This window comes from Mesocricetus auratus, unplaced genomic scaffold (assembly GCF_017639785.1).
Source record: "Mesocricetus auratus isolate SY011 unplaced genomic scaffold, BCM_Maur_2.0 Super-Scaffold_100010, whole genome shotgun sequence".
NCBI lineage: Eukaryota > Metazoa > Chordata > Mammalia > Rodentia > Cricetidae > Mesocricetus > Mesocricetus auratus.
The window spans coordinates 66,127,525-66,142,081 of NW_024429194.1; the positions used below are offsets into that span (position 1 = coordinate 66,127,525).

The 14,557-nt window shown below is 54.5% G+C and overlaps 1 protein-coding gene across 3 annotated transcripts in view; it reads left to right on the top strand.

Moving 5' to 3' along the window:
- The first annotated feature begins 725 nt into the window (after positions 1-725).
- Positions 726-14,557, top strand: part of Faim2 (Fas apoptotic inhibitory molecule 2) — a 30,169-nt gene continuing 16,337 nt past the window's right edge. The window contains exons 1-8 of one of the 3 annotated variants that reach the window (XM_005067225.4): positions 748-1,005; positions 3,518-3,713; positions 6,346-6,413; positions 6,796-6,860; positions 7,182-7,235; positions 13,313-13,363; positions 13,645-13,684; positions 14,186-14,223. In XM_005067225.4, the coding sequence (XP_005067282.1) occupies positions 991-1,005; positions 3,518-3,713; positions 6,346-6,413; positions 6,796-6,860; positions 7,182-7,235; positions 13,313-13,363; positions 13,645-13,684; positions 14,186-14,223 (527 nt within the window). In that variant the 5' untranslated portion in view covers positions 748-990. Of the gene's footprint in view, positions 1,006-3,517; positions 3,714-4,308; positions 4,425-6,345; positions 6,414-6,795; positions 6,861-7,181; positions 7,236-13,312; positions 13,364-13,644; positions 13,685-14,185; positions 14,224-14,557 lie in introns of those variants that run through there. The other 2 variants (XM_040753835.1, XM_013111252.3) reach the window with 2 other exon arrangements.

Consider the following 14,557-nt stretch of genomic DNA (forward strand, 5'->3'; position numbering starts at 1 on the left):
AGAGTCCTGCATTTAGCCTCCTTTTCATAGGGACGTACTGCAGCTCAGAGAGGGTAAAGACCTTGCCAGGGTCACACAGCCAATAGGTGACTAAATTGGGGCTTGATCCAACACTTGAGATTGTGAATTCCACAGGAGCATGGGGGAAACTAGTAGGACTTGGTGTTGACTGAGCCCAGGGGGCAAGGCTGAAGAAGGGGGTTCTGGAATGGGGGGAGGGGAGAGTTGGAGTGATGGAGGCTGAGGGAAGTCACAGACAGGGTAGTGCAGGGAGAGGCTTTGGTACAGAGTTAGCCATGTCTCCAGAAATACCTGTCTCGACGTTGAAATAGAAACTGCATCCTCCCAGACACGCCTGTGAAACGAGGGGTGGGGGAAATCAGCACAGGGGGAGATGGCAGGGAGCTGGCCCAGGCCCGGGGGCCCTGGAGGAGGCTGAGTAGACAAGTCATCTAAACTTTCTCACTCTGCGGGAACGATGAGATAGATAACGAAAGGAATGCTGAAGATGGAGACAAATCCAGGCCACCCAGACAGGGAGGGGGAGCAAGGCCGAGGCTGGTGGCTGCTTGCTCTGAGATGAGGCCCTTTACTAGCTCTGTGAACTGGCAGACCGCATCAGCATCAGCCGGTCGGGTGTCGGGAGGCCTGGTGCCTCCTCCCACCCCCACGGATCCATCCATCCACCTGCCGCTGCACAGTGCAATGATCCCCGGCCCCCTGGGAGGCTGAAGTGTGTGGGAGGAGCAAAGGAGGTGAAAGCCATATGTCTTGCCTGGGATCTCAAGTCTGCAGTCTCCTGCGTCTGCGGCAGCATCCTCCCAGGCCCTCCCCCTCCCCCTGTGTGCGGATGGTATGCTCCGGTAAGCCTGGCCCGGCTGCAGTGGATGGTGCTAGAATCCACGCGGAGGAAGGAAGAGACGCAGGCAGGCGGCAGTGACCCAAGCGGCCACCCCTACTTCAGGAACCCCTTCCTTGAGAGAAGACACCATGACCCAGGGAAAGGTAGGGGCATGTCCCCTCCGCCTGTACCATCCTCTGCTCTCTGGACCCCTGCCTCCCTGCCATTCCGAGAGAGCTTTCTGGATCACTTTTAGCATCCCTCCTAGCTCCGGTGCAAACGGTCCTTGTGGTGTTTGCTGATGCCAGAGGACCAAACAGCCCATTTCAAGGAATGGGCCTAGGACTTTTCCCAGCCCCGAGGTTCTCCTCTTCTGTCTCCCATCCCTTGCTGTGGCATCACAAACCTTTGACAGTTGCACTAGGCCCTGTTAGGAGCAGACTTGGGGAGGGAGAGGAGAGGAGAGAGAGAGAGAGAGAGAGAGAGAGAGAGAGAGAGAGAGAGAGAGAGAGAGAGAGAGAGAGAGAGAGAGAGAGAACGCAAGTTGAGGGACAATGCCTGTGTGTGTGCCTTCAGTGCTGGACCACTTCTTTAGGGTCATCTTTCACCCCCTTCAACATCACCTCCCCACCCCCTTCATTATTCCACTCTGGGTATCAGTATACATCCCCTATGGTTGGGAGTTACTATGGCAACCCTGCAGCAGGGTGCTCTGATTTTTGTTTGTTTTGGTCAGACATGGGGACTAGATAGAATAAAAATGTATCCTCCCCATGCCCCTACACATGCACACACGCACATACACACCACACACACACACACACACACATGTACACACATACTCCAATTTTAGGTCTGAATTACGGTGGGGGGGGTGGAGGGCTGAGCAGACACTTGGGTAGTGCAGGCAGCTTACGTAACATCAACAGCCTGTGGAATTACACAACCACTAGGGCCTAGTGCATAGGGGGAGGGTCTATAGCCCTCTGTTTCGAGGTACTAAGGATTGGTCAGGGAAAACCAAAGAAGGCTGTCCCCTACACCCTTCTTTTTCTATACCAGCCTCAGAGCTAATGGTATATCTCCCCAAACCCGCAGACCCTCCTGTGTTCAAGTTTCTCAGAGGCCTCAAAATGATGTCATTGGGTGATGCCACTTGCTGCCATTGGTCAGATGTCACTTTTGAAATCCTTCTGAGAGAGGCGGTGGCCCCGGAGGTTCTGGGGGGCTAAATGGAGGGGTAGAGGCTAAGGCGGCTTCCTTTGTGCCCCTTTCAGTCTATATAATGGAGGGAGTCAGGGAGCCTGGGCTCCAGGTCCCACTCCAGGAGGCAGGAGACACTGAGCTGAGCATGGGAAGGGGAGCCCCCCTTTCATCCCCACCCGACCCTACCAGTCAGGGACCAGCTCTGTTTTCTGATCTGGGGATACAGATGCCCCTGTTCCTCAGCCCCTTGCTCCCAGAACCGCCACAGGATATTCAGGAGCTGGAGCGCTGCGAGCCTCCGGAAGTCCAGTGGGCAGCAGAGGGACCGAAGTCAGGTGCCTCCCCGGTTGTCTCCTTGCAAGGCCACCCATCTACCTCAGCAGTCCCTGAGCTGCAGCAGAGACCTCTGCAGCCAGACAGAAGTGGTGCTTTCTGAGGCCAGGCCTTTCTTTGGTGACTCTGTCTTCACACCCTCTGTCCCTGACCCTTACAGATGGCATCATCTCACCAAGCTACCATGTCTGTTGTGGCCAGGGGGCAAATGTGAGTGTAACTGGACTGGAGTTCCTAGTCTGCCCTGAGCACAGTTCCCCCTGGGTCTTGCTCGGTTCCTTGTATCACGGGAAGGAAGAGCCTAAAGCAGAAGTCTTCTTCAGCCCCTCCAGCGAGGACGGCACTCCGTTGTTCTGTGCTGGATGGGAAGGGCTGTTTCTGTGGGACCTGCTCTCCCTCTGCCCCACAGGCTCTCCCCATGCTACCCTCCAGCTTTTCTAGCCCAGCAGAAAGCAGCCCGTCCCCAGGGATTGAGCCTGAGCCCTGTAGCCCCAGGGGCCACTTGTAGCACCTGAGAGTTTGGATGTCGCTCTTTCTATCTGATCCTGGCTTTCCATGTTTTTAAAATTGGCTGACTAGCTGGGCATGGTGCTGTCCAGTGCTCAGGAGGTAGAAACAGGTGGATCTCAATGAATTGGAGGCCAGCCTGGTTTACAGGGTGAGTTCCAGGACAACCAGGGCTTCATAGGGAGACCCTGTCTCAAAAACAAACAAACAAACAAACATCAAAATAATGATGATGTAAAATAAAATTAGTTGAATACAGTAAGCAAGCTGACAATAAAATGGGAGAATGTTTTTGTTCAATAACAGGTTTCCTATGTGTCAGGACATTCCCTGAAGCACAGGGCAACTGTAGAATCATAGGGGCCCCGGTTCCTTCCCTAGGTGGTCCTAGGACCTCCACAGGCACCCTTGTGAATTTTCTGCTTCCTGTCTTATCTATCTTTTTCTTGGCTGGCCCCACCCCTCCAAGCTTGGTTCTGTGGGCTCTGAACCCGGGGGTGTGGGGTGTGGGTCTTGTCTGTCCCACTCCCTAGCACAGGTTACAAGAGCACTGAGGCAGATTCCAGGAATCCAGGGCTGTCCCTGGTAACCATAACACCTGTATGGTCTCTCTCTGCCTCTCCTCTACAGCTCTCTGTGGCTAACAAGGCCCCCGGGAGTGAGGGGCAGCAGCAGACAAACGGCGAGAAAAAGGAGGCTCCAGCAGTGCCGTCAGCACCGCCCTCCTATGAGGAGGCCACCTCTGGAGATGGGCTGAAGGCAGGGGTCTTCCCCCAGGCCCCAACGGCTGTGCCTCTCCATCCAAGCTGGGCCTATGTGGACCCTAGTAAGTCTCTTGGCAATGGGGTAGAAGTGCTGGGTGCTGGGTAGGAGGTTTTGCAGGGACAGCACGGTGTGGGGTAGGTATGTGGGATGGCTGGCCAGACATAGGAACCAACATCTTCACCAGTAGTGACAGTTCCGGGATCCCATCGGTAGCACCTTGGCTGTCTGGCTGAGCAGCCTGAAGGACTTTGTCACTGGCTGTGAAGAGGACCCTCTAACTCCCGAGCCCCAAGCTGGTGAGATGGTTCAGTGGGTAAATGCACCTTGCCACAAAAACTGACGACCTCAGTTCCATCCCAGGATTCCAGGGCAGATGGCAGGAGAGAACTGACTCCTGAGAGTTGACCTCTGACCTCCACGTGTGCTTCATAGCATGCATGCACCCAAATTAGAAACACACGCACACATGTGTGCATATGCAGTCACACACACGTTTGCATACAATAGCAAATAACATTTTTTAATTTGGTATTCAGACCTTTCAGGGTTTGTCTGCTGCTCCTCTCCTGCCCCTCCCCCACTGTGACACTCCGGCTGCCTGCAAAGTTCTAGAAGGGATCTGAGGACAATGCCCCTGGCCAAGCCTCTGCTCACAGAGCCCCTGCTCGTAAGGAGCAAGTGGTCACCATGGTTCATGCCTCTTCCAAAAATACCGCTCGGTCAGGAGCCCAGCAGCCTTACTCCAATGTGACATACTCGAAGGTCAATGGAGGTGTGGCGGGAAGTTCCATACCCTCTCATTTCTCCTGCCCTGGTTGCTGGGATGGACACTTATTTAAGAAATAGCTAAGGAGCTATGGAAGGGAGGCATTTCTTAGTGTAGCCTGGAAAATGTCAGACATGAGCTCTTCCGGGGGACACAGAGTCTGTCCTCTCTGAGGCGACTGTCAATGGATGCCTGCCACCGTGCCTCAAGTGCCCCCAGTGACAGAGAGCTGGGTAGCTCCCTGCCCTACTTATCAGGCTGTCGAGGCTTCTGAAGTCTTTCTCCGGCCACGCTGTCAAATACCCTCTTTGGCCCACCCCACATCCGTCTTCCCGGTCCCTGCTTGCTCTCCCTGCTCTGACCCCAGCAATGAGCCATCCCCTCCCTTCTCCCTCCCCAATGGTGGGTGCTCTGCGGAACCAAGCTCCATCATCCAAACGCCCTTTCCCTCTTGTGTCCCTGTTCCCCTCCCCAGACACTCCAGCTCCTTGACCAAGAATCCTCAAGAGCCAGCCAGTCCCCCTGGCTAGCCCATCTCAGCGGCATGGGGCTGAGGGCTTACGGGTGTCTCCTCACAGCCAGTGGCTAAGTCCTTGCAGGCAGCTCAGCCAGACAGCCAAGGTGCTACCGCTGCAATCCCAGAACTGTCAGTATTGGTGAAGAGGTTGGTGACTCATGTCTGGCCAGCCAGTCAGGGAAATTTTTCTGTATCTATGCAGAGCTCTGAAGAGTTGTGAGTTAGCATGTGAAGAGACAAAGCAATAAATGTTCCTCAGAAAGCACTAAGTGGGCAGAGTCCAGGGCAGGTAACTGACATTGTAGCCGGGCTGAGAAAGTAGCAGGGAGGACTGTTCATGGTGACATGTGGCTGGAGGACTCCACTCACCCTGGCATCGTTAAAAGAACTTAAACATGCCCAGTGTGGTGTTATATGTCTATACCTAGCACTCAGGAGGTGGAAATGGGAGAATTAGAAGTCCAAGGTCATTGTCAGCCACATAGTGAGCGCAAGACCAGCCTGGTCTGCTTGAGACCATGTCTCAAGAGAAAAAAAAAAAAAGAACTTGAACCTGAAGATGAGCAGGAGAAGAGTCATTGAAGAGCTCCAACAGGGTAGTGGCATGGTCATCATTGCCGAGAGACCAAGGCAGAAGCTGTTGCTGGGGCAAAGGGAAAGATAGCCAGACCTGATGGGGCCAGTAGAGGGGACACGAGCAGATATGTTCCAGGACTTGAGAGTGGCCCTAAGGAGGGACACAAGGGCAGAGGCGATGTGGTCCCCACCAGGCACAGAGCATGCAGACTTTCCGTTTTATCTCATTTGGTCCCTGTGAAGTGGCCCGTGGTCCACACCAGGAGACTCAGAGAAGGTGGTGATGTGCTCTGGTCACACAGCTTGTCCCACAGACTGGCAGATCCACCTGTGGGTCTCTTTGCCTATGGGGTCCTCAGTCCTGCAAAAGCCAGAGCTTTGGGGCCAGGCCTGGGCCCCGCCCACTGCACTTTTGCCTCCAGCGGCCCTGGTTTGCAAGCCCAGCTCCTCCACCCACGGGCCTTAGAGCAGCCAGAGGCAGACAGGACACTGGACAGAACTGGCTGGCCCTTGCTGATGCACAGGAGCTGGGGTGTCCAGGGAGGGGACACAAGAGGGAAGGGGACATTTGTATGGTGAAACTCGGTCTCCCAGAGCCCCAGCTATCGTAGAGGGAAAGGACGGGAGATAGCTCATTGCTGGGTCAGAGAAGGGAGAGCAAGAAGTAATCAGGAACAGCTGAGGGGTGGGCAGGATGGGGGCCACAGGGGATAGTTGGCCACGGGGCTGGAGAGATAGACTTGAGAGCCAGACCGACATGAGATGGGCTGGCAGGGAACTCACACAGCCTCCACCCAGGCAGCAGCTCCAGCTACAAAGGTGGTTTCCCCACAGGAAACCATGAGCTCTTCACCACCTACAGCTGGGATGACCAGAAAGTTCGCCGGCTCTTCATCAGAAAGGTGACTCCCTCTCCCAGGCTCTGGGCTGCCGGGATGGGGTGGGGGTGAATGGTTTGGGACCCTGTGATGGACTCCTGGGAGGGCCTTAGCCCAGCCTCTGTCTGAAGGAGGTCCTTTCCCTTTCTCCTGCCATCCCGGCTCATGGCTCCTCCTGGCATGTGCTTCCAAGGTTTTACTCTGGGCCCTCGTTCTATGTCCCCTGAGCTCCTTGGGCTGCTCCACCTGAGGTCTGGTGGCTTTTTTGTCCCTCCGCTTATCTCAGCCTGCCCAGGGTGAAAGTGTCCAATAGGTAGGTCTAGCTTCAGATGAGTCCCAGGGACCTGGGGTCTCTTGGAGCCTTGCTGGGGCTCAGGGCTCCCCCACTGACCATCCCTTCCCTCAGGTCTATGCCATCCTGTTGGTCCAGCTGTTGGTGACGTTGGCTGTTGTGGCTCTCTTTACCTTTTGGTGAGTTGGCAAAGTGGATTGGCATCTTCCAGGAGGACTGTGGCCAGACTTAGGGCAGGGGGACTCCATCAAACCACTCTTGAGGTGTCCGCCTGGATAGATGAGGGGCAGTGAGTCCCTAACACTGGGGAAGAACACTGGGTGTACACCATGTGTGCGAGCCCCCAAACAGTGTCGGGTGGGCCCTCCAGGCTCCTCTAGGTCCCAGCCTGGCTGGCCGGAGCCCGGTCTCCCCTCCTGCCTCTGAGTCCACGTGGGCCAGGTGCAAACATTGAGCACAAGGAGACCTGGGGCAACCTCTGACTCTGCCTTTTTCTACAGTGATGCCGTGAAGGACTACGTCCAGGCCAACCCAGGCTGGTACTGGGCATCCTAGTGAGTATGCCCCTGGAGACCCCTTCCTAGAGATGCTGTGCTACATCTATGAGTCCAAACCACAACATTCCCACACCCCACGGGGAGGACCTCAAAGATCCCTAGCATGGCCAGATCTGACAGGACAACTGGAAAGGGGGGATGACAATTCCTACACAGGTTGGCAAGGGTGGGACTAGGGCCCGGGATGGAGACAGCCAGTAAGTTGACCCCATGAGGGAAGGGGCTGGGACACTTTGGCCTTCTGTAATGATAACATTGCAGCTCTTATTAACATTGTTATTAATGCTTATGAAATTATTAATCATAAGAGCTACCACTTAAAGAGTGCCTAATTAAGGGCTGGGCATTGTTTTGTGTGTTGGATGTACAGTATTGCATTTGATTCTCAAATCTACTGAATATGATTACCTCAGAAAACCTTAAGGCTCAGAGAGGTTGGGTAATTTGCCCAAGGTCACACAGCTAGTCAGTGGTGGAGCTGGGTTCAAGTTAAGACTTGTGCTCTTAATCCCTCTGCTTGGCAGTCTCCCTTCCGCCCTCAGCCACTTGGCTTCTACTAGTCCTACACTCTTTAAGGAGCATCACAGGCGACCTGCTGGAGGTTGTTTAGGTGACTCGGACCCTCCTTCCTTGTAATTAAGAAATAATTTTGGATATTTCCAGACCAGAACCATCCTAGACTCAGAAAATTGCTTTTTTACACAGTCCCCATTGGCATCCAGGGTATTGAGGCTGCTGGGCAGGAGGCCACTACCTGTAGGGGAAGGTAATGGGTGTGTGATGTACGCAAAGGAGTTTACACAGGAGCTGTGAGAGGTGTGGGGGGCGGCGATTCGCGGGATGGACCAGGGCTGTGAGAGGAGTGGCTGAAGCCGAAAGCTTGGGAGTGAGACACTGAGGTGCGTTCCCTGCGTTAAGGTCTAGACGGACAGACAGAGAAAAGGCCTTCTTAAAGAGCAGTGGGGCCCTTGAGGGCCAAGTGTCAAGAGAGACCCTGGCGGAGGGGTGTGCACACTGATGGCCCAGCCTGCTCTTCCATAGGGACCGTGTGCAGAGCTGGGCTCAGCCACCGGAGCCTAGAGTGGTCTTGGAATCGGGCTTGGTGTTGGCACAAGTGAGCCATTGACTAACAGTGAGGAAATGTCCCAGGATTCTAGAGGTGAAGACTTTCCTAGGGCACAAGACAGAGGGGCAGTTGGCTTCCCAGAGGGAGAGCTTAGTCCTGAGGAGTTGGGAGGCACCGTGTGCACGGCTAATGAGGCCCCAGGGACTGCCACCTTGGCCAGCACACACAGCAGGTTGGCATGGCTGCTAGCACGTCAGCGCTGTCTGGTAGGCTCAGCACACCCCTACCCCGAGACCTTGGGGATGGTATCCTAGACCCCTCTTCTATGACAGTCTGTGGAACTCCATGTCCTTGGTGTGTAGTGGCAGGAACAACTCGGAGCACATTGTACGTTGTTCCATGCTAAGAGGGAGTGGGGGGAGGGAGGGAGCATCTGGCCTTAGAATGGTGAAGTTCAAGTGGAAAACAGTGATGTTCTGAGGTGGAGCAGGTGGAGAGCGGTGGGGGTGGGCATGAGCTGTGCTCTCCAGGGATGCAACAAAGCACGGATGTTGCTGGCATTCCCCCACCGGCATGCCTCCTCTTCCTGCAGAAGGCCTATCTGAGGAATCTGCTCTCCCTATCCTGCCCCTACATCCTGTCAGGTCTCACCTCCTCACCTCCAACATCTCAAATGCTCCCCGAGGGCTCCCTTGTTTGTCTCCTCCTGTTGGAACAGCATTCGTAACAGAGAATAAAACAGCCGTTTTCTATGCATGCGGCACCATGCCAAGTGTTTGACGTATGGTTCTCAACCCTGCTTTTAATAACCCCGCAGAGCAGGTGCTGTTACAATCTCCATTTCACAGACCAGGAAATTGAGGCAGAGAGGAGCTGATTCCAGGGCATCAGAACCAGGCAGAAAGCTAGAACTGCTTAACAACCACATGCTTGCCCACTGTGGTCTGCTGGCCCTAGCCCTGGCTGCGAGGGCAAGTCAGCTGCGGAAGGCTTTTGTCCCTGGTCTTCACCTGAGTCTCAGTCTCCATCCTGACACTAAACAGACTGGCCCAGGCCTTGGGGCTGAGGCTTCAACATGAAACCAGACTGTTCTCACTCACACAACCCCAGCCCGCCTTCTGCCCCAACAGCTCTGGCTTTCTCAAGGTCCCCGTCATCTCTCTCCGCTGGGTTCTTGCCTTATTGTCTGCTGGCTCCCACTGAGCATGGTGTCTGTGGCAGAGCAGAGCGATGAGAGAAGAGCAGGCAGAGGGGAAGTGTGAGGCTAGGGCTGGGGCTGGGGTAGCTCGGGAAAGCTGGCACCAGCCTCTAGTGACAGTGAGCAGCTCCCATCCACAAGTCCAGCCTGGTGCCAGACTGTACCAAGTGCAGCACCCTCCCACCAGGTCTGGTGAGCAGTCTTCCTGTTCTGCAAAGCACGGGCTAGGACTGGCTATTAAGCCCTTGTCCGTGGCCATAGACTCATAGTAGGCACGGGACGGGGCTTCCAGTAACGGACTCCAAAGCTGCACCGTGGTCTTGGAATCCTGAGTATCTGCCCTTCCTTCTGATGCCTACCTTCAGGGCTAAGGAACGAGGGAGCCCACAGAGAAGGACATGAGACCCTTGCCCCCAGGAAGCTTCCAGTTTGGCCAGAGTGCCAGGAGACACAGAACTAAGTGTTCTGTTATTGTCATAGTGACTGAGCAATGACTCAAGTGAGACCATAAGAAGCAGGGTACCTTTCCCCAGGGATAGGAGGGTTCTGCTGTCCCACATGTGCAGAGTGTGCACAGCTGGCATCGGAACCTCCAGGTCATAAGCTTACATTCCTGCCCTGCCCGTTTTGTTATTGCTTCTGTTTGTCTTTTCCATTTCATCCAGAAGATGCCTACTGGGTGTCAGGCTCCAGGTTAGATGGCAGGAAAAGGAAGCAAGTCTCAAACTGGCCTCCAGGTGCTACAAGGGTGGGGCCCTGTGAGCTGAGCTGGCTGAGGCAGGGGTGCAGGCTGCAGTCAGAGCTGTGTCTATGCTATGGAGGAAGCAAGGTGGACAGCAGAGTCTCTGTCCTGTCAGCAGAGTGGGAGGCATGTTTTGAGAGTGCAGAACGGGTTGTGACGAGAAGAGGGGAGGGGGGACCAGGTGTGGTGACAGCAGAGTCAGTGGTGAGTGGACTGGGCTGCACATCGCCAAGTCTCCTGGGGAAATGTAGTGATCAGCATAGCGTGGAGGGTGGAAGGTTGGGCTGCAGGAGAGAGAAGAGAAAGAGGTGACCCAACTTCAAAGGGAGGTGGCAGAGACGGAGGGAAGAGTGAGACCTCAGTGGGAGGGTGAACAGATCCAGGTGATTAATTGGGTGTGGCAGGGCGAACACCAAGAATGATGCTGAGGCCTCTGGCTGGGTGGCCTGACGGTTGCATGATGCCCTCAGCAGTGGTGGTTCAGGAGCAGAGTGAATGCAGAGCTCAGCTCTGTGCCATCTAGTCTGGCTCACGTCTAAAAAGCTACTGTTGCCTGGAACATCTATGTGGCTGCCTAGCGTGAGTGCTGAGAAGGCAAAGCGGAAACCCATCCTAAAGTACGGGTTCATCCTTCGTGTGAGGGAGCCTGCCGAGGGAGAGTGGGATGGGAGAAGTCTCCCTTGAAGAAAACAGCTCCTTCAGAGGCTCCCTAAAAGGGACTAAGGAAGAGTGGCCAGGAAGGGAGGAGCCCAAAAGTGTGTCATTGTGGAACCAGGGAAGCAATAGGAGTGACCAGGCATTGAGAAGTCTGGTAGTGTAAGAACCAACGAGTGACAACTGAACGCAACAAGGTCACCCTGACGCGACCAAGCCAGCTCTCATTATGTGGGGCTGAGGCCAGGTTGTTGGGCCGGTTGAGGAGATGGAGAAGAAGCTCTGTGTAGAGAATACAGAGGGTGCAGAGCTGCTGGAGCTAGAAACAGGGAGGATGCTGAGTGACGATGGGGCGAGGCCAAGGAGGTTGACATGGGAGAAGAGGTGGCCCTCTCCAGGAGCGTCAAAGTAAGCCGTCACCCGGCTTTCGAAGGCCTGCCTGAGACCCAAAACCCAGGTTGGGGGTATTGGCCTGGGCAGGGATGAGGGACAGGGAGTCTGGTAGCGCCACGTGAGGTTTTCAGGTGATGGGCCAGGAGCCACAGGAGCCGCACCTCATTATCTCAGATCTTTCTGGAACACAGCAGAGAGTGAGGCAGCATGGGAGTTTTGGGGAAGGAGGAGGCTGTCTGGAATTGCTGTTATGGAGGGCGGGTAAGATGCTGAAGGGATGGAGAAGGAAAGGACTTCAGGGCCATGCTGAAGGCCCTCTGAGAGTGGAGGCCATGCATTGGGAGGTGAGCCGTCTTGGGAGCTCATATTCTCTGTCTTCCATTGCCTGGTCTTTGCCCATTGCTTTCTAGAAAACTCTCAGCAGTCAACCACCCTCTAGCCACTTCCCACTGGACATGGCTACCTAATCCAGAAACTGATTCCACTACCTGCTCTGCCAGGGGCTGGCAGGCCGGTCCATGCTGAGCCCCTAGCCTGGCAGGGGAGAGCAATAAAACAGTAGCTAACAGGATGGCTGCAGGTAGTGATGAGAACAGCAGTGTTAGAAGGCAGCTACCTGCTCCCGGAGCACCCAGGTTTCAGTCCTGCATCCACAGGGTAGCTTCATGACCTTGGACAAGACGCCTGACCTCTTCTGTGAAGGAGACCATAGTCCTTGGAGAAGGAAGAACCGTGTCCATATTTATTAATACTGTCAAAACAAAAATCAAACCTGTTTCCCCCCTGGCTTGTGGATAAGTCCCAGGCCAGTCAGAGGTACATAATGAGATTTTGTCTCAAAAAACTATAAATAAATAATAAGTAAAAATATGCCCAGTGCACAAAATATATTCTATGATCGTTTTTAGTTTGTTTTATACTCACCTACTGTCTTTGAAGCAAGGTCTCACATGGAATGGGCTGGCCTTAGACTCCATTAGTAGAGCAGGATGACTCTGAATCCCTGATCCTCTGGCCTGTTCTCCTGAGTGCTGGGATTGCATCACCATGCTATGATGCCTGGCATGAGCCCTTTTTTTTTTTTTTTTTTTTTTTTTTTTTTGGTTTTTCAAGACAGGGTTTCTCTGTAACTTTGGAGACTGTCCTGGAACTCACTTTGTAGACCAGGCTGGCCTCGAACTCACAGAGATCCGCCTGCCTCTGCCTCCCAAGTGCTGGGATTAAAGGCGTGCGCCACCAACGCCCGGCGCCTTTTTTAAATTTTTTGTAATGCATGCTTATGGGTGCTCACATGTATGCCCACGGATTGGTATGGGTGTACATGTGTACATGTGCATATGGAGGCTGGAAGCCAGTTTTGGGTGTCATCCTCAGGTGAGCCATCCAACTCCTTTGCAACAGAGTGTCTCATTGGCCTGCAGCTCCCCAATGAGGCTAGACGGGCTGGCCATCAAGCTGAGCCCCAGAAAGCCTCCTCTCTTTGCCTCTCCAAGGGCCGGGATTCCAAGAGCATGCTACCATGCCTGTGTCCAGCATTTTCACCTGGCTTCTAGGGACTGAAGGCGGGTCCTCACGCTTGCTGGCCTCTCACCTTCCCCACTGTGTGTGACCGAGTGATCTATTCAGGCCCTGAGGGATAAACTTTCTAACTAAGGTTTCTTAGCCAGATAGGGTGATACCAGTCTGCAGTATCAGGACACTAAAGTAGGAGGATCACTATGTAGCCTGGACTACATAATGAGATTGCCTTAGAAAACACCCAGACACCAGCAAAGGTCCTTGCTGTAGCTCCCAAGATTAAATATGCTAGAAGTAGGCTTGTCCCACCCAACTAATTCTCTTTGGGGAATTAGGCTACCATCCTTCCCATTGTCTAGCCTAGGATGACCATGCCCTTCCTTCTGCTCTTGCCATCCCGCCTGATGAAGTTTGGGTAGGGGTGGCAGCGTAGGATCAACTGGGACTAGATTGAAGGCCTCAGGAGAGACCTTCTGATTTGCCCATCTGTCTCTCTCACACAGTGCTGTGTTCTTTGTAACTTACCTGACTCTGGCTTGCTGCTCTGCACCCAGGTATGGCCATGACTTGGGGGCTACTTGTGGAAGTATTAGTAGGACCTTAGAAATCTGCTCTGAGCCCTGCCTTTCCCCAGGGGCCTGTGCAGCCCTGAGAGGGCCTTTTCCCTCTCCGAATGGCAGTCAAGTGGACCAGGCCCGCTGCCCTTCACTTGGTGCCTCTGAGGTGGAGAGGCCAATGGGGGTGTGAGAGGGTTTGAATGAAGGGAGAGAGTCCGCAGAGTGGACAGAGCCCTGCAGGCTGGAGTGTCCTCTGAGGTCCATGGCTTACCTTGCAGGAGATACTTCCCTTGGAACCTGATTCTGCTGACCATCTTTGTAAGTGACGGGGGCAAGCTGGGGGACAGATGCTGAGTGGGCATGGAGGAAGGACAAAGGCAGCCAGAGTCTAGACTAGGGGTAAGCCAATGTGAGGTTCCTGGTGCAACAGAGGTGCTGAACCCCTCTTTCTGCCAGAACATTCCACCCTCCCTTTCTGGATGGGATGAAGCTCTCCCCTCCGCATTGTGTGCCAGGACTTTTGTCCTGGGGAGATTGTGTGAGACTTCCAGTCAGTTAGGATAATGAAGAGTAAGGGCTTCTCACAGGATGAACAAGGCTGCCTAAGAGATAAAGGGACAGCTAGCCTGAGGTGCCTGCGTGCCGGCCAGGGGAACACTGTTAAGCGGGGCCTCAGTCTCGAGCAGAAACCTGTACAGAGTAAAGCAGTCTCAGTGTGAGGATCGTGCGCACGGGGTGGAGGCCCTGGCTAGACTCTGAGAGTGCCCAGGGCCCCCAAACCCACATGGAGTAGCAGTCCTCACCCTGCTCTACTTTCAGACCCTGTCCATGGCCTATCTCACTGGGATGCTGTCCAGGTAAATGGGGCAGGGTGTCCTAGGCAGGCATGCAGCCAGGGTCTGGCCATACCTGCAGGGAGCACCCCACACAGAACCCATCTTTCTGGGGAGCCATTGGCTGGGGGGAGGAACTCAAGCAGACAGACCACTCCTTAGGCACGATGTGGCCAGTGGCTCTAAGACCCCAGCAAGATGGGTAGGGTTGGAACAAGGGATGGAGGACAGTGAACTGATGCTTTAAAGCTCCCGACTCCTGACGGTGCAGTAACCTGTAAACTGTCCCCAGACACTGACATACGCATACCCCACTAGGCCTATTCTAGGCCCTTTACCCCATTAATGAGTGTCCACG